The sequence below is a fragment of the Protopterus annectens genome, chromosome 2.part2 (assembly GCF_019279795.1).
Source record: "Protopterus annectens isolate FY-2018-M chromosome 2.part2, PAN1.0, whole genome shotgun sequence".
In the NCBI taxonomy this organism is placed as follows: Eukaryota; Metazoa; Chordata; order Ceratodontiformes; family Protopteridae; genus Protopterus; species Protopterus annectens.
In genome coordinates, this window is record NC_056730.1 from 715,345,458 (window position 1) to 715,366,014 (window position 20,557).

Genomic DNA, 20,557 nt, shown 5'->3' on the forward strand with positions numbered 1-20,557 from the left:
GGCCTAAGATAAGGGTTATGGATGTGGTGAGAGAGGACATGCAGGTGGTTGTTGTGACGGAGAAAGATGCAGAGGACAGGAAGACATGGAAACAGTTGATCTGCTGTGGTGACCCCTAACAGGAGCATTACAGCCAGAGGGGGTAGGAGCATGGCAGTGAATGACACAAACAAACTCAAATACAGTATTGTTTTCATTACAATAACTGGGGTGGGGGATGTAAATGACACCAGCAAACTGATTAATTACTGTTGTCATTACAGTAAATGGGATGGTGTGTCTATGAATGACAGCAGCAAACTAAAATATGCTAATATTGCCATTATAATGACTGCAGTGGTGTGAGTACACGTCAGATTGACAGCAGCAAACTACAACACACTATTCATGACATAACAATCTGGAGGGACTGTGTAAATGACACCATCAAAGTGAAATATTATACTGTTATTACAGTGACTGGGATGGAAGAATGGCAACTAAAGTGATTGCGGTAGGAGTATATAGATGGCAGCAACTTGGGTGGGCAGGGCAGTAAATGACAGCAGCAAGTTGAACCACATCCCTGTTACCATTACAGTGAAGGGAGAATGACAGAAGCAACATTAAATACACTGTTTCCACTATAGCATCAGAATAGGAAGTGTGGGAATGACAGCAGTAAGCTGAAATACATTACTATTGTCACTATAGCATTTGTGGTGCGGCATGGCAGTAAATGACAACAACAACTTGAAATACATTACTACTGTCATTAAAGCTGCAGGTAAAGGGGTGTGGCAGTGAATAACAGCAAAGTGAAATACATAACTGTGAAGTATAGGCAGTCTTAACCTTCAGGGACATGTTTTTATTGCAGGTGTTTTAATTTTAATATCTGTATAGCAGATTCTTCCTTTAGCTGCATGTCTCACATATAAGCCAAGTCTGTTTTTAAAGAGATTTTTCAACTTACACTCGATTATAAATGGTAGTTTAGCATCCACAAGGATACAGTGGAGAATGTGAACACTTGCTTCCTAAGCCAATCCATCACTCTGGACTTCCCATTTGGTGGCTTAACAAGGATCTGATAAGCAGAACCCTATTTAGGGCTGCTGTTGAAAAAATGTGGTCTGCTTTGGGAGTCTCTGACCACAATGAACAGTTCCTGGGTAGATGAAACATCTTCTTTCAACTTCTGGGTTGCCTTGTGCTGCTTGATGGCATCTTTCACAATGCCATCCAAACATGGGATCACCCAGAAATATCTGGGATGAAAACCTACACATTTTCTACAACCTTTTTTCTAGGGTGAGGGGGATTAGGTCTGTGGGACAATCCACATTTTTTTCCAATCAATGGAGAAACTCTCAAAACTTTGTACTGTTAGGGAGGGGAGACCTAGAGGAAACGAAACATTTTTTTCATCTATGTTAGTGACAAGCAACTGTATACATGAGTTTAAGTGTTTTGCTTTGCATGGCATTTTGCATAGTCATGTGTGGACTCATGACAAAGAATGGCCTTTTATTGGATTCTTTGTCTAATGAAGACTTCATTTTTTTGCTAATGCCTGTAGCATAACTCATCCCTTTGTGATACACACACTAATCTCAAGGCCTGTCAAGAGTTTGCTGAACTGCCATCTGACTGGAATGCATCATCATGTCCTACACAGTCAATGGCCCAACATAACATGTTGTGAAACATAATGGACTGTAAGGAAGGGAAGCCATAACAGTAAAGGATTAGCAACTGACATCAAGACCAGGTCCTGAAAAAAATGTGTCTCGAATGCAGAATCAGTATGAACTTCAGTGGAAGAGTGATGTACATAAAGCACCTTGGTCAGAACACTGTGACTTTGCCAGCATGTAATAAAGGGTACAGACTTATCAAATGTCATAATATAACTCTTAATAAAACAAATTCACAGCCAGTAATCAGGAATGTGTTAAATGGTGAAATCTATTTAAAAATGCAACCCACTCTCAAAATGTACAGAATGGTATCGGCAATACTTAGCAATGTAGTGGCCACCTGGTTACATGTAGGAGTACAGGGTGATTAATTACAAAACAAAGACAAAGAATGCTGTTTTGACTGAATGAAACAAAATCTGAAATGGTGTTCAGTACCTACACTTGACTACCCCCCTCCTTGCGCGCGTGCACACACACACACACACACACACACACACACACACACACACACACACACACACACACACACGCACACAGAAATTATGCAGGGAACTGTGCATGCTGCACCACCCCCATTAAATATAATAATCCCCAATGTCTCTGTAACTTGGTGAAAGAGATACCTTTTTTCTGAATGACTGTTGTAAGCTAAGGTGTGGTTTTGATCAAATGCAAATATACAGTAAGCCAACCCACAAGTTGAGAAGAGTCTAGCTGTATAATCTGACAGACCATTCTAATTGATTACCTCTTTATAGACGTCAGATCATCAAGTTTCAATTTAAGTACAAACACTATTCTTCTTTATCATGCCCACTGTTATTTCAGAGCCGACTGTCGTTTCTGTTACTATACAAATTTTTATATCTTCCAAGTCTCTTAAACCTGGCTTTCCTTACCTGAGGAGACTGAGGAACTGCAGCAGATTGTACTGGGGCAGCTGATGTAGCTGAAATAACTTCTGATGTGATAATATCAGTTGCTGCTTTACTGCTTGCTGGAGTCTGAAATCAGAAGGCAAGAGTCAGTTATAAGTCATGAATATCCACTGTAGTTCTAAATTAAAAAATAGATAACAATTTTCATTGTGTAGCATACAAACATCCAGTACTCTAACTGTGATTTGACTGAGGGGTCTGCTTACTATTACAGTCAGAGCACCTGATGACAGTTATCTTTACAAAGTTAACATTCAAACCTGGGCATACTTGTGGAATCTATATAAATAAAAATGCCTATTTTATTTTTATTTATTTAATATTTGTTTACTGGGAAAGTCCGACTTGGAACAGGGAGAAACACTCCAGATGCATCTTTGCAACGTGGGAGGAAACCTGAGCACCCAGAAAAAAAACACACAAATGCAGGGAGGACATGCTGACTCCACAGAGAAGCAACCCCAGGTGAGAATCGAATCAGAGAACCTCTTGCTGTGAGGCGACAACATTAACCGCTGCACCACTGTGCCATCCATTATCTTAAATAATACATTGGGTGAAACTTCAATTAAACCCAATACAGTTCTACTGGGGTCTTCAGCTATTCATCAATAAATCTGCAGACTTGCACTGCCCATGGTCAGCATGCTCAACTCTTTCTTGACATGAATGTTAAGTCTCTTTTATAAACAGCCATCCCAATAGCATCCCCATTATAACCTGGATATAGTCCTCACAGATATGGCCACTTCTTGCACATCTCTATACATATCCTCCCTGCCTTGCTAAATTACACCATCAATAGTCATCTTTTCCTTTAAAACTGTTGGCACCTCCCCTGTACATACCCTTGTGTTTAGGGACTTCTCTAAAGCAAACTTTCTTCAGTAACACGAACTAAATAAATTCAGCTCTAATCCTCCACTGTTGGATCCCATTGCTAACGCTGCTGCCTGTTTCACTAACAGCCGTATTAAGAAAGGCAGTCCCTATCTGCACCAAATATAATGAGACATTTAATAACAAACCCTTATGGTGGAATACCCATATAAATAAACTACATAACAAGAGAAAGAAATCACTTAATTCAGAGGGTGCATATTACCTTCCTTAAAAGCACACTTGAGCAAACTAGTAAAGAACTTCAGGGAAGCATAAGGAAGCACAAAGCTGAGTATGAATTAAAATAACCACAGAAACCAAAAATAACTACAAATCTTTCTTTAACTAAGCAGTCAGTAATGTCCTGAGCTAGTCCAGAAGAATACTGTACGTTCTGACCCAAAGGAAATAGCTACTATCAGGCATAGTTATTCCAAAGATTCTACAATCCCAACAACCCTCTTTAATTACTATGAAACACGTTCACTCAGCCTTTTCAAAAGCCAACACCACCTCATCTCATAGACCTGATAATATACCAGGCTGCCTGATTAGCAGTGCCAAATGCGGAATGTTGATAATCTACTTGACATCTTTAATCTAAGCCTTTCCACTGACTACATTCCTGAAGCCTGCAAAAATAGCCATTGCAATGCCATTACACCACAAGGGTTGCCCAAGCATGGACCACAGCAACTACAGGCCTATTAGTCTCACTAGTCTCATATGTAAAGCTATGGAACATATTTTAGATCTCATTAATCCGGACATTGAAAAACTCTTAATCCTGGACCCTCATCAATTCAGCTTTGTCAAGGGAAAGTTCTGCCCTACTAATTTCTTTGAAAAATTAACAAAAGCTCTGGCTCTCTGTTATGCAGTATACACGGTACATCTGGACCTGGCCATGCAAGTATTACTGACAGCCTTGTAAATCTGAATATAAACCTTTAATGTTGTTAGGTGGATAGCTAACTGGTTGTCTAAAACAGCCCATGTGGTTAAAGTCTCAGGTATCATTTCTGAAAGCAGAATATTTATCAAAGGTATACACAACAGGGGTCAGTGTTGGGCACCCTCCTATTTAGAACTGATTTCTCATATGTTTGGCCCAATATTCCTGGCCTGCATTTATACAAGTTTGCAGATCACTGTAAATTGGGAGCTGTTATTTGATCTTCCAATGACTCACAACTACTCCAGCATGGATTAGACTATGTTAACAACTGGTGCAATGATAATGGTACCAAAGTAAATTAAAAAAATAGCATAGGTCATATTAGTAAACAAAACATTGTCACATACTATATAGATGACACCCCCCTCCATTTTCTGTCAAAGGGATCTAAGCACTCTTTGATAATTCCATATTGCTAAACCATCACGTCTCAGCAGTACTTTGGACAGCTTTCTATTTATATCATCTATTTTCTAAAGGCATCTTCACTAGATCTAAAAAAGTCCCAATGCCTGTTTACTCATATTGCATCAGACTCATTATTGTATACAACGCATATTTTGACATGTATTTGTCTTAACATATCACTCAACTGAGAGACCTCAGAGACTCGTAACTAAAAAGATCAGTGGCTTCAAAAATCTTCGTTATGACCGACTCACCTCAGCTCTTTCTCTCTGTATTCAATCTCTTATAGACTCCTCAATGGAGATCTGTATATCTAGCCTTTTCAGACATGAAACATCCAACACGTTTTGATTTTCTATCCTTTTCCAGATAAATCATCAACAACAGATAAATAAGACATGTTTGCAAGACAGATTCATATCCCACTGTATCTCTCGCCTCTGGAATAAACTTCTGCTATATGTCTAGCAAAGTAGCAGCCGTGCCACCCTCAGTAAACCTAAACAACTGGATGGACAGCATCCAGTTCTCCTCTAGTTTATCTTGTTTTGCCCTCCTTGTGATTGAAGGAAAGTTTAGAATAGGGACTTTTGGTTTAGCTTGACAAAAGAAACTAAATAAGGTATCAAGTTCCCTGCAGCCAGTAACAGTCCAGTTGCATTAAAGATGAACTCTGCCCTATATTGCTAAAAGACAACATTTTAAGAGCCCAAGAAGCCACTACCAATTCATAATTTACTACAGTGTGCTTAGCTAAAAAATGGTACTGAAGGGCAGACCGTATACAATGCAACACGTCTAGGTGCTCTACTTTGAAGTTTGTCCTCCATTTGCTCAAAAATGAATCTATGTCACAAGTTTTATAAATCTCAGTTACATTACACTGTCACTCAACTTCCTCTTTTGCCCACCAAACTACAAATTCTTTAAATGAAAGAATCTCAGTCATGTGTCACTGCTTCTGCTGCCTTCTTTACATGCTGGATTGCTTTACCAGACTTCATGGCTACACCACCACCACTACAACATAATATAATCTGTTAATATTTGCATTAAGCTGACAAGTCTCTCCATATGGAATTGCTCCTTATTCTGGTCATCAAATGAATGAATGAATGGATGAATGAAAAAATTAATAAATAAAGTACAAAGGTGCTCTGGAGCTATGATCCACCGGTGAAACTGATAGCTACTCACCAAAATAATGTTAAAAAGATTTAAACTGCATGGCACTCACCAAACTCCTTTATTTTTCCAGTTGGTTCCAATGATATTCCAGGTACTGCTGGAATCCTTGACTGCTAACATTGATAATGCTACATCTTCCTCTGTAGGGTTTACTTGCTGGCTGAAAGTATTATTCTAGCCCAGTGACAGGTATTTATTCCCTGGGTTAGAGTATTTTTGGGAGGCCCTCCACACTTCTGACCATTATAGAGCAAAAGGCACTAACAAAAGCATCTGAATGCCTCTCAGATATGCTTGGGGCTACTGTTTTTTGGTGTCTTCCTGTCCTTTCTAGGGGACCCGCGGGCACTTTCCTTCCTCTAAATACTCCTACAGGAAGGATAGATACCAATGGATTCTGTACTCTTTTTTGCCAGCACTGATCATTTTAACCCATACGAATGGCACTGCAGTAAAGTTTATACAAGTATTCACACTGACTGTTATATAATTTGGCACACATTACTAAACTACCCTCAAAAAGAAGACTAAGTTTGTAGTTGGGAATACTTAAAATCCATCCCTAATTCTGCCCACCATGAAGCTGGGCTTTGTCTTGATTGTTAGCAATACAAGGTTGAGTAGTATGCTTAATGTTCCCAGTGCCTCTCCCTTCTAAGTCACAAACTGTTGTAGGAATTGAATAATGCCCAAGAACTTCATCATATGTTGAAACCAAAAATGTAGCTACCAGTGGATGTCACAGTCTTAATTACATACATTTATAAGCAATTTCGTTCCTAATACAGTTGGATCTTCATCAGATAAACTCCTTCAATGTTTTCATTAAATAGTAAAAAAAAGAATTACTCCATCTTGTGGTGATTAGGTAAAATTACATGCACAAACATTAAAAATCCAATTAATATTAATATTAAAAAAAAAAAAAAAAAACTTAATAAATTTCAACTTAATAATTGTGTTTTAAAAAATAAATAAATAAACTTCATAACTTAACTCTCAAGAGCCAATAAACCACTGACAGATTTTTTTTTCATTAATCCCAGGCTTATTAGTGTGGCATCAAGCAATAGCTGCCAATATAACTCATGAGCCTTTTTTTTTTTTTTTTAATTTTGACAGACCTTCAAGTGTTTTCTTAGTACGTTTGCACCTTCAGCTCTTAGCACTAGCATACAAAGGGTGATAATAATTTGGGGAAATGTGCTAATGTAACGTTTTCCCCTTTACAGATAAACCTAGACTGAGCAAAATTTCCACCTTTAAACATAACTTTCCTGGCTATATGTTCTTTCTGTAGCCCTCGTCTTCTTTCAAAATATTTTTTCATGTTCTGCTTACTTTTATAAACCATCGTGACCAATCAACAAGGAAGGCTTCCATTCACTTATGGTTTTCACTTATTTGGTTTTGGTCATTATATGTTAAAAAAATCCTGCTGCACTACTTATCTGTTAGGCCTCCTCCTCCATTTGTAGTTTTCAAATTTTTTAGCAAGTCTTGCATATTTTTTTACATCATATCCCCGGTGTCTAGTGCTGGCACAGGACTAATATTCTCTGTGGAAGGTGGGAGGATACAGGGAGGAATATTTTTGTGCCTTTAAGTCACACTACTTATAATATGCCTTCTGTCTAGTAGTTGCCCACACCATGTTTTTTGCTTAATTAATTGCATTTAAGGCACACTATTTATAGTATCACTGATGTGTAGTTTCCCACGACCCATGTTATGTGCAAGTCCTGTTAAGTTATAAGATGTAATGGGATCTCTGTCTGCTAGTGTTTCCCCTCTCCCATGTCTTCACAGTTCTCTTGGGTGCCTAGTGTTCGTCCCCCTTCCCTGTTATCTTTATGTGCCGTTAAGGCACAAGATGCAAGAGTTCTCCCTGGTATCTAGTGGTTAACCTTAAGGCATGATGATAAAATCTTTCCCTGGTGGTACATCCCCCCTCCTTCCAACATCTTTAGCCTCATACCTGGTGGTTAGTGATCCCCTGACCCATGTCTTTAGACTTATCCCTACTGACAAGTGATCCAACCAACCCAACGTTGTAGGCTTTGCTCTTTAGTCTAAGACTGTATGAAAGTATGGCAGCCACTCCCACCCACAAACACACATACACACACACACACACACACACACACACACACACACACACACACACACACACACACACACACACACACACCTAACTTACTCCTTCACTAACCCCCCCTTCTGTAAAGATACAATGGACCGCAGACCTGCAGCTGACTGCTGCATCAGGTTTGGTGAATGAACATGTGTTAGTGAGTCTGTCTAATTTACAGTTAACTCCCGCTGATTATGCTTTATTGAGTAAAGGACTTCAATTCATTCTCTCTAACTTTGATACAACAGATGAAGCCATAACCGATTTAAAGTTGTTCATCAGGAATCTGAACTTAAAACTTATTTTTAAAGACCCTTCACCTTCAGTAACTCAGGTATGCAGAAAATCAAGTGTTTTTACCATAGGAGGTTACTAGGCTATTGGCCCTGAGGCCCTTATAAGCATAGCCAAGAGTTTTGCCCATGTTTAGACAAATCAGCACCCAATGCCGCTGTTAAGCAAGGAAATGGGTGGAATCCCACGGGTATATTTTCAGTTTCCCATCCAGTTCCCCGGGTTGAGCTTAAAAATGGGCAAAGAGGTACTCGGGCTTGATGTGGAGAGGGAGTCTATTCCACAGATGAGGGAGTCTCTGGCACACAAACCTGTCCCGCCAACAAGTCTTGTTGATGTCACAGACTAGGTTGTGGCCGCCCATGCAGGGTACTCAAGTGGAGCTTGACTTGCGGATATGCAGCAGCCCCAACAAGGTGGGGTCCGTGATCACCTTGTATGCCAGACAGAGGTCACCTCTGAGGAGTCTGTATGAAACTGAGTAGAGGGATAGGTCTTCTAGCCTGTGTATGGCCGATGTTTGAGGCCCTGGATTCAATCGGCGAGGAACCTCTGCGGTCTCTCCAGCTGCTGCATGTGCTTTGCAAGGTACATGCCAAAAGGTGCACTGTACTCAATAATGGGCCTTATAAGGGAAAAATACAGGAACGTTATGATCTCCTTGTCCCTGGATGAGATTCCCTTACTTATAAGGTGGGTCATATAAAAGGCTTTCCGTACCACGGAAGCAACATGGTGGTCAAAAGTCAGGTTGCTATCAACCCGGGGGCCCAATTCCCTTATGACTAACTGAGTGCTTAGGAAATGGTTATTAATGTGATAAGTTGTGGGGACATCACTCTCCCCAAAGGGGATGATGATGATGCATTTTTTTGGTATTCAGCTAGATGCCATGTTTCTGGCACCAGTCATTTGTCTGAATGAGACTCTCTTGGAGGATGGCCACATCACTAGGAGAACTGATGACAGCACCCAACTTGCAGTCATCTGCAAACTTGGTCAGCCATAGCTCACTGGTTTTGGCCTGTACGTCAGAAAAGTATATCCCAAATAACAGAGGCCCCAAGACTGAAACCTGGGGTATGCCGCTTGTTACGGGTCTACTGCTTGAGGTGGCTTCCCCTGTTTTGACTATGTGGGTTCTATCAGTGAGCCAGTTTGCTACCCATCTGGTAACATATGGATTGATGTCTAGTTGGGAGAGTATCTATTATGCCCGAGTGGGGAATAGTGTCAAAGGCTTTGGCCAGATAAAGGTAGGCGGTGTGCACAGTCTTCCCCTCGTCCATGGCTTTGGTGACTGTCTCAAAGAAGTCAACCAAATTTATCAGACATGACCTCCTCTTGACAAAGCCAAACTGTGTGGGATCAAGTGCTTGGAGGTTGCCAATGTCCTTGTTAATGAGGTCCATGATAATCCGTTCCATGGCCTTGCAGATCAGGCTAGTTAGGCTGACGGGTCTATAATTTCCCAGATTGGTGGACGCTCCAATCTTTGTGTAAAGGGATGACAGTGGCTGTCCTCCACTCAGCTGGGATGAAGCCAGTACTCAGTCTTTGGTTGAATAGGGTGGGTGCCTAATGGTGCTGCAAGTTCCTGCCGGAGTTTACGTAGGATGCACCCTTGGAAGTTATCGGATCCCATGTAGGCTGCATTTTTTGCCTTTGAGAGAGCAGTGATGACCTGTTCCCTAGATATACGGGGAAGGGGATAGGTACTGGGGATGTCCTGATTTACTGATAGGGGGAGAGAGGGGTAAAGTTTTCACTGAATCTGTCAGCCACCAAGTTTGCTATATCTACAGCATTTGTATATGTGGTGTCCTTGACTACCAGTTCTGAATAGATCTGGGTGCTTCCTTTGAGGTTGTGGACCTATGTGAAGAAGGCCTTATGATTGTCTCTAGTAGATGTGGCCAATTTCGATGCGAAGTTTGCTTTGGAGGATTTCACTAGTGCTCTTATTTGCTTGTTCAGGCTAAGGAGACATTGCTTCCAATTGGGCATCTGCTCTTTCTTAGTCTTGGACAGCAATTTTTTTTCCTTTTGTTATAGAGTTTATTTATTGCAGATGTCCACCTGACAGGTTTACTCTTCCTTGCGAGGGATGACTTAGTCCTGTCATGTATTCCTGATTCCATGCATCTATATAAATGCTTGTATAGTGCTTTGGTGTAGTTTTGGATATTGCCGCCAGTTCCTACAGAGGGGGAGGGGGCTGTGAAGCTGTTTATATCATCCCTCAGGAGGCTGTAATCAGCTTTGGGGAAGTTATTATGTATGGTCCTAGCTAGGGGGGTTGGGGGAAATGGTGACTTCAAAAGTGACTGTTTTGTGGTCAGATCTTACCAGGGAGGATAATACTATAGAGATGCTGTAGTGGTTACTCATGTTGGTTAATAACAAGTCCAAGATATTATCACCCCTTGTGGGGGTATCGACTAGCTCTTCCAAGGCATTTACATTGACAAAATCAAGGAATCTCTGTGAACTGTATTCTGATACGAGTAGTTCTTCCAGTCTATGTTTGGGAAGTTAAAGTCACACAGGATCAAGGGTTGAATCTTGACAGATTCAAACAGGTCCAAATAGGTGGATTGGGCATCTTGAGTCAGATATGGGGCCGGTAGCTAGCTATGATTTGAATAGGGGTATTGTCAATGGTTAACTGCAGCGTCTCCTGTACGTCATACTGTTTGACCAGCCTGAGGTGTATATGTCTTCAATATTTATTGAAACGCCACCTCCTTTGGCTTTCTGCCCACAGTTTGGGGACTGAATGCATGATAGGATTAGTAACCAGGTAAATCTTGGGTGCTTTCCACAGCTTTGAACCAGGTTTCTGTGACTGCAGAGATGTCAATATTTTCCAGGGTTCGGAATGCTTGCAATGAGTGCAGGTTCATGTTTAGACTCTTAGCATTTAGCAGCATGGCCTTTAATTTGTGTTTTGTTGAAATTTTTATGTTGGTAGTTTTAACCTCATCTCTTTTCCTAAGAAAGGCACTAAAGAGGAGGCAAGAGCCTTTGCCAGAAGCCCAGGTGAGACAGATTCAGGCCATCGCTGGCAAAGCACCTTGGTCTGTTGATCATATCTTCCCAGGCTGTCAGGTACTGGAGCGCCCTGGAATGACACCAGAAACTAAGCCAATTGTAAAGTCAATCTTTTTCTGTTTGTATTGGGGCATCATTCTGGGCGACAGCAGAATGCTACTTAAGGCTAGGGACATACCTGCCTGGGACAGATAATTAGTGAGCTCAATCATGTCTCTCTTCATATAGTCCAGAGAGATACGTCTCAAGTCATTAACGCCAACATGGACTATGACAGAGTCATAACAGCACCTGTTGTTGAGAGACTTGAGTGCATGGAAAAAATATGGATCTGAAGAAGCGGCAACCCTACGAAAGCACTTATCCTTTTATAATAAACCTTTGTACAATAAACTTAGACTTGAACGTTATTTGTTTGGCTGGGGTGGAGTGCTCACATTTTGTTTTTATTTGGATTTTCTCTGGTGGTGTGAGCAACCTTTGGCAGAGGTTTGTGCTCCTTATTTGTTTGTAATTGCATCTCTCACAGATTGTGTTCCTAGGTGGTAGTATAAGTTTGACCGTGTACATGAGGCAGTTGCTACACTGTCTCAGGATGCCCATATCAACCAGACTGGCAGGAGAAACTGTAGGAAATTTTCCATCCATGTTTGTCAGAAACTGAGGGAGAAAGGCCAGGGAGAGCTAAGGGGTGGGCCTAAAGGCCAAGTGCTAAAACCAAAACTAAGAGCTTAGAATAACACTTAAGAATACACTTACCAATTTAGACATAAAACATGCAGTAATAAATGCAACAGAGAAGATGCAGTTTTACACTTTAAGGAACAGACACAGCAAGTAGCAGGAAAAAGCAAAGCAAGATGAAGTAACAGAGTAGTAGAAAGAAAGACAAATTTGAAAAATATAAGCAGCTGAATAAAGTGTCTTTTTTATATAAAGTAAAAAGGGAGAGAGCAGGAACAGAAGATAATTCAAGATTAAGGGACTAAGGGGTTTGGCCTTCCCAAATGATTTCTACATTAGGTAGAATGAGCAAAAGAGATGGGACTGGGATGAGTGTCCCAGATCAAACTTACAGTAGGGGCGGGCAACTGCAAAAGGCACCAACTTTAAGAACAGAACAGGAATAGGGTGGGATGGTGGACAAAATACAGTTTCAGCACAGATCAGAAAACCATGCCAGCAAATATATAAATAATTCAGTCATGCAAAAATTAAGACAGTGTAGAACTCTGAACAGATAAAAAAAATGCCCAAAAATATACTTATCAGCTCTATATTTCCAGATTGTTTGAGAAGCACTCTCAGTCAGAACACAAGGAGATTCAAGGAATGGCAGGAATTTACAAACAGGGAATATTTTTATACCAGCAAACCTTGAGGAAATCAGATAACACAAAAGCTGTTCGATCAGTTTTACCAACTTTAAGAACACAACAGGAATAGTGTGGGAGAAAACTAGTTTCAGCACAGATCAGAAAACAATGCCAGCAAATATATAAATAATTCAGTCAGGCAAAAATTAAGACAGCGCAGAACTCTGAACAGTTAAAAAGTTCCAAAAAATATACTTATACCTATTAGTTTGTCCAGTTGTCACAGCGTTTTATAATGTCTGTGAACAGCAACTTCGCCAACTGTATAACCAACAAGGTAAGACTAAAACGTACAACCTAACACAAGAAGAGCATGATGCCTTAATGAGACTACAAAATAATGATGACATTATTATAAAATAAGCCGATAAAGGTGGAGCTGTAGTGTTACTGGACAAGAAAGATTACACACTTTTTATGAATGCGTTTTGAGTGACAAAGGGACTTTAAGAGAATCAGTAGTGCTGATGTGTCTAATATGATACATAGAGTTAACATGTCTACTTATGATCTGTAGCTGAACAATGATATAATGTGCCATGCCCAGTCACTCTTGTACTCTCCGGACTTCCAAAAATCCATAAGGATTTAAACTGGCCACCTATGAGGTCTACAGTTTCTGACAGAGGCTGGGCGACACAACCTATTTCTTTGCATCTTCGGTCTACTTTGAGCAATTATCTTGGTAGCGTAAAAAAATACATTTGTGACACAGGAGATGTTTTAACTAAACTAAATGAATAGTATGATACTAAACAAATTACGAGTTCTTTTTTGTGAATTTAGATATTAATTCTCTGTTCACAGTAAATCCAAATAATTATGGTGTGGATGCAGTGTTTGATTTTTTGAATGCTCACAGCAGACTTAACAGTAGACTAACTGGAAGAGAGATTGAGACTCTGTGCGAGTTGCTTTTTATTTTTGACTGCCAAGTTTATCATCAAGTATCTGACGTGGCAATGGGTACTTCCATCACCAACACTATTCTTAGTGTGTGAAAAGATCAATATATTCATAACTGGCCACCCGCTTTTGCATCTAAAGTTTCTTTTTTAAGCGTTTTGTGGACAGTGTCTTCCTCATCATGGAGGGAGATCAAGAAGGGTTAAATGAATTTGTTAAATTTTTAGATGCTACTGCTAGCTTTCTGAAGTTTAATCTTAATTTTGCGAGTGATGAGACCTGCTTCTTGGATTTGAACATTGAGAAGCATGAAAATTATATCCGCACTAGCATCTTTAGGAAATAGATTCACACAAATAGGTACTTACGTAAGAGTACCATTTATGCTAGCCATAGATTTAAAGGTATTGTTAAAAGCCAACTATTGAGGATTAGTAGAACTAACACCTAGGAATGTAAATGTAGCGAACAGATGGAAAATATGTTGCAAGAATTCAAAGATAGAGGCTATAATTCAGAGTCCCTTAATGATCTTGTGAAATAAGTCATGAATGAGAGAGAGGGTGCAGCAAAGCCACTAATCAGGGAGAGGTTTCAGCTCAGAGGGGTAGACAGAATAATTACATTACATTACAACTTATAATAGGAGAAAGGATCATGTTATCAGATAATTGGGGATTGTGGAGGCTATGCCTGAACGTATGAAATATTGGAATTAAACCCACGTTTCGTTTATAAAATTGCCGTAATCTGAAAAGGATACTTTGCTATAAGGATATGGATTATAACAATAAAGTAGAAATAAGCACTAAGTTGGGTGCGTACCCATGCTATAACTGTTCCTCTTGTAAATTTACAGTAGTTAATAATGAGTTTATACATCCAGTCACATATAAAAAGTATATGTTCAGATGCTCTGCTACTTGTAATACTGTTAATACTGTGTACCTAGCTACATGTACAAAATGTCCAGGATTTTATGTGGGGAAGTACACTAGGAAGTTGAAAGAGCAGACTGAGCATTAGTCTTGACATATGAAGAAATACTAACAACAATGCTTTAGCCAAGCAGGTGGCTGACTATGAACTAGAAAACATTTTTAAATTTAGAGTAATAGATCTAGTTTACAAAATTAAGAGAAGTGGTGATATAAACAATAAGCTTGAAGTGAACAAATATGACTGGATTACCCACTCGCAAGCAGATTGTAAACCAGGAATTAATGCTATGAATAGCATTAAATCCATTTTAAAACAAAACAAATGCATTTAAAATGATTATTTGTTGAGGTATGTCTATATTGGGATGGTTTGTAATTATTTAATTTGCTTAACTGAAGATGTATTCTGATTGGGCTGTGTCATGTGATCTTATTTGAATTTATTTAAATGAATGATTGTTTTTACTTGATATTTTCACACTGATGAAGGGTGTTAACTTGAAAGCTTTGTGGTTATTAAATTACTTTTGTGGTGTTTCAAGAGTCCAGTTTTCCAGTGCACCACACACACACACACACACACACACACACTACCTAATCATAAACTCCCCAGTACCTACCTCTACTACAGTGATGAACATGGACTTTTGACGATGTTCATTACCATTATTGGCCAGGGCTGCACCCTAACAATCCTCTGAATAATCCTCTGAATCATTCTGCAGAATAAAGGCCTTACTGCACGCAATTTCAGGGCACAGCACATGGTTAGTAAGAATACAGCTCTCCTCTGGAATACCACCATGCTGCTCCATGTCTTTGTGTTACAGCACAATGTTTTGGCTGTCTCTGCATACAGAAAAGTTACTGTGAGATGTACATTTTGTTTACACCTCATGATAACTTTTCTGAATTCGGGCCTATAGTTCATTCAAGAAACTTGGACAAAAGTTTTGAAATAAGGCAGAGAAGTATCAAATATTAGCATATGTAGCCTGCAGCATCTCTGACAATCCATGCACTAATGTAGTCAACCAGTAATTTTGACAAACTATAAATTAAATATAAACCTAAAACTTGTTTAGTGTAAAAAATGTTCAGAATATAATGGATACCAGAATACGCAGAATAGCAGTAAGTAATACGGGAAATGACCAGTATGGCTTCAGATCAGGATGCAGTACAACCAACTTGATGCAAGCAATAAGATGGATAGTTGAGGAGAAACTAGAGATGAGGAATGAGCCACAATGGGCATTCCTAAACGTGGAGGAAGCATATGACAAGATTCCAAGAATGCTGATTTGGGCAGTGCTGTGATGGATAGAATTCCCAGAAATATTGGTAGAATTAGTGCAGTCTACAAGGACCCAATGATTCATGACTCACAGACGGGTTCCCAGTGGGAGTGGTTGTGCATCAGTGGTCTACTCTGAGCTCACTGCTGTTCATACTGGTGAAGGACTATATTAGCAAAAGGTCAGAGAGGTCAGATCAGCAAAGCTGTTGCATGTGGACAGGCAAGCAGATTCTAAACAAGAACTTCAGCCAATAATAGAGGAATGGAATGTAAAACGGAAGGCACATGGGATGAAACTGAGTACAGATAAATCAGTAATGGCAGTACATGGGTGAAATCAGAAGCTACAAGTTGAATTAGAAGGGAAAATAATGGAAGATGGTAACAGTTTCAAACATCTGTGAGGGGTGGTTGAGGAGAAGGGATGTCTGAATGAGGAGGTCAATACTACAATCAGAGGAGCAGCAGCCAAGTGGAAGTGTGTTAGGGATAAAATGTGACATAAGAATGCCAAAGAAGCTGAAAAAGTAAGGTATACAAAGCAGTGGTGCAACCAGTACTTCTGTATGGTACAGAAACCAGGGCATTGAAGGCAGAGTAATTGAGGAAGCTAGAGGTGATGGAGATGAAGTGCCTGAGATGGGAGGTATGATGCACTCTGTGGGACAGGTGAAGAAATGAGGAGATCAGAGCAGAAACCAAAGTAACTCCAACTGCAGAGAAAGTAAAAAAAAAAATAGATTGCAGTAGTTTAGGCACAGGTGCAGAAAGTGGAAGAAAATCTGGTGAATAAAATTTGGGACACACAGGAAGAAGGCAAAAGAAAATGAGAGGGGGTTATTTATAAACCATCAAATCCCTGAAATTCATGATCAGTCTATAGTATAATGTCCTTTTAGTGTGTTTTGTCAGTACCTGATCTTCCAAGAGAATTTTGTTATCTTTTAAAACAGAGATTCTTCAAGTAATACAGCACATATAGTTCTTGATAAGGAATCTTTTCACAGACTTGGTTCACTTATTTAATAATGTGTGTAGTCTTAAACTCCACTAAAAAGTTGAAAATTTACGTGTAAAGGTAATAGACCTAGGAGGAAGAAGGCAAAATCCGACAAGAAAAACCATAGTGCTATGCCCAAATCAAAGCAGCTGAGAGGTAAACATAAGAATAACAATGTGATCTCATTTATGCGCACGAAAACCTGAAGCTAGCCAAGAAATGGTCCAAAAATAATTTGCAACTCCATTAAGTCCTCCATGCAACTGTATTTTTCTTCCACCAAAGTATTTGCACACTAAACTTGATACACATTGTAAAAAGTCCCATTGTTACACTCCACACAGTGCATGGAATCATGGATGCAGTACGTTTTTACAAAATTATCACAAGGATAACCCTGAAACAGAGTCTCCATCAGTGTATGCAATAATATGCAACATCACAAGCCATAATAAAAAATAATGTAGATTTTCAGTGCTGTACCAGCAAGTGAGACAAAATTTCATGAATGTAGTAAACTAAATTATCTTTCAGTGGTAATAGATGTGAAAAGATGTGGTAAAGGCAGCTGGCCTCCTTTAACATGGGTCAGCTAATGTCATGTCTGACTGACACCCCTGCATGTGAACATGCAAAATTACAGCTAATACACACCCTCTCCCTCCTGACCCATCTCTTCAATGGAAGGGACAAAAACATCCATGATCAGGTTCCTGGGCTTCCTGAAATGCAGGAGGGAATCAGGTCATGTTTCAGCACCCTGCCCCCCAACAACCCCTTCCTCAGATTTTAGTGTAAAAAAAAAAGTTTTTTTTTAAATTTTAAACAAACAGTTTTCTTTTACTTAAACGGCAGCAAACAGTTGCTAAAGTTTAGATTACACACAGAAAGCTACAGCTCTCAGGTTTGACCAAAAATATAATACTAGCTTTTAAAAGTCAGTATTCACCAAGAATGACGGATGGACTGTATGGACAATCCAATAGTGCTACCAAACACTTTGCACCTGGGGCAGTTACTCCCTTCCCCTTGCTCTAGCTATGCTACTGCGGACAACAGTGCAACAGATCCTTTGGTGAGAATTACCTTAAAGCTTGCCATCACTCTGCCACTTAGTGGCCACATTTCACCTTTATTATCACAAACTGACTGCACAAAGATTTTAAACTCTTTGTTAAGCAAGGACACATAATTTCAAGAGTTCCTGTAGCTTTCTAAAATATACTCCTAAGATGCACTCAATATCGCATAAATGGAGAGGCACTTACCACACAGTTAAACCTAAAAGGAACTTACCACCTTTCAAGGTTGGAAAGTAGTTACTAAACATGTTACTGCTGTGCCTATGGCAATAACAATTAACTAACATCATGGTTTACATGTAATGAAAGCACGAGCACTGCAGATAACAGCTACATAGGTTTAGAAACAGTGCATCACAAGAAAGTTCTGTAATGTCTTTCATTAGCTGTGATCATACATACCTTTCAACTGTCTAGATCTTCACAGAATGCCAGATTTTTTACTTTTGGTCTATTTGTTATACATTTTTTGTTTTTCTAGTAAATCACTGAGGATTGAAGTCACTAAGTAATGATATACATTTCAGTTTCACAGTTCATATCCTTCAGAAAAATGCATGCATATACAAATCCTGCTATTCTAGGAACTTTCTACATTTAATAAGCCCAATATTTCAAATCAGTTCCTATTTTTGAGCCTTTGTCCCCCATTATTTTAGGCTTTGTTCAGATTTCCTGTGTTAAGAAGTTGAGAGGTATGGCTGTGATCTTGCCAGATGAATCAAAAATATTCTTCGTACTAAATACCAAAGTTCAATGCATTCATTTGGGTTCATACTGGTATGTCAGGACTTGCAATGCTGAGTCCCGAAAGAGAGAAAAAGACTGAAAAATACAAGAGAATCATGAATCTAGAACATCACTCTTCTCCTTCAAACGTCTTTCTTACATGAGTGCAAGTCTCCTTGCATGTAGCTACCCCACACCCTCCACATCTCTATATACCACCTCCAAAACCACCATACTTCAGAGAAAAGGGAATATTCAGAGAAATGGCATTTAGTGCCAATATATTGTAACACTGAATTGGGAATCTGATATTTCAAACTGTTACCCTTTCATTTACTTTTAAATCATAGTGAAATTCAAGAGGAATACAGACCTTCCCTCCATATGCTGCAACTTACTTTAGTGAACAGAACAACATCTGTAGGCGTTACTTATTCTATCATTTGTTAAAAATGGAAGATAATTACCTTACTGCCAGGCTGTGCTTTACTCTGTGGTGTGGTAGCTGGTGAGCCACCAAAGTCTCCTGATAAAGCATCAATTGCATCGTTATCACTCATCGATTTCTGTTCAACAAAGTAATAAAATGTGCTGAAAATGCATTTCAACCAACATACATTAATGAATCTCAGCATTAAGAACAGTGACAGTGCAGTACAAAAGCCTAATGCTTTAAAAATTAAACTGTATTTTTCATATCTACTGTTAGGCCCGACTTTTGTAATTCTCCCAATTATGTTATCTCTTGTTTTAAACAGAAATCTGGTGAATTTAATAGGAAGAAATGAAAACTACATACTCATCACAAATGCTTGACAGATGTAATCAATGGTTACTGCTCTGTTCAGTTTCCATGCTCCAGGTTAAGACGCAGCAAAATACTTGAGGTTTCTGGGCATCAAAGGTTCCAAAGAACTCTCAGCATGGAAAGCACCCTGCATGCACAGTGTTATGAGGCAATCCACAGTACGCAGCGGTTAATTCCTTCCCCACTGTTGTCCAAACTCAAGAGTTAGTATATAGAAACTCATAGGGGTGAGTGGATGCTTGTCCTCAGCAAAGAGGAAAAAAGTCACTTACAAAGGAGAATTTCTTGTTTTGTGAATTGTAATCAGTTTGATTTATGTGCCTTTCATACACTTTGCAATCAACATAACTGCATGCATGCGATGAAAGTTCCATCCTTGTCCTATTAATCATTTCAATTGTCCTATTATTCATTTCATTGTACTATCTGTGAAACATGTTTGGAGGCTGGTCTCATCTTGGATCTTGGTTTGACAACTTAAACTTGGGTCGGTCAAAGACTAAGGTGATGTTATTTCTTTTCACTGTCTGTCTCACCACCTCCCCTCCTCTCTTCTATGATTTACTAATTTATTTTTGGGTGAGAAGACTGGAATTTGCAGCCTGCATGCATAGCCTGTGTGTAACACTGGACGGCTCACTGACACTTACAGGAGAGGTGTTCTGCAGCTCTTAAGTCATTATATATTCATTTAAAGAATCTCTCTCACACTAAGCACTAACTGTCATCTTTAGACCTTGCTGAGTCAGTCATGCAATGGTATTTTTCATTCTTGATTACTTTAATACTCTAACCTGGGCTTATTGACCTTGAGCTTGTCTGCTGTTAGCAGCCAGGGTACTAAATACTGCTTTCCATATGACAGCTGTAGCAA

At 39.4% G+C, this 20,557-nt stretch overlaps 1 protein-coding gene across 8 annotated transcripts in view; it reads right to left on the reverse strand.

The window, feature by feature from the left end:
* Positions 1–20,557, reverse strand: part of CAST (calpastatin) — a 1,327,899-nt gene that overhangs the window by 193,410 nt on the left and 1,113,932 nt on the right. For all 8 annotated transcript variants that reach the window (XM_044064116.1, XM_044064117.1, XM_044064120.1 and 5 more), the window contains 2 exons: positions 19,343–19,441; positions 2,585–2,689 (listed from right to left, as the gene is read on the reverse strand). In XM_044064116.1, the coding sequence (XP_043920051.1) occupies positions 2,585–2,689; positions 19,343–19,441 (204 nt within the window). The remainder of the gene's footprint in view (positions 1–2,584; positions 2,690–19,342; positions 19,442–20,557) is intronic.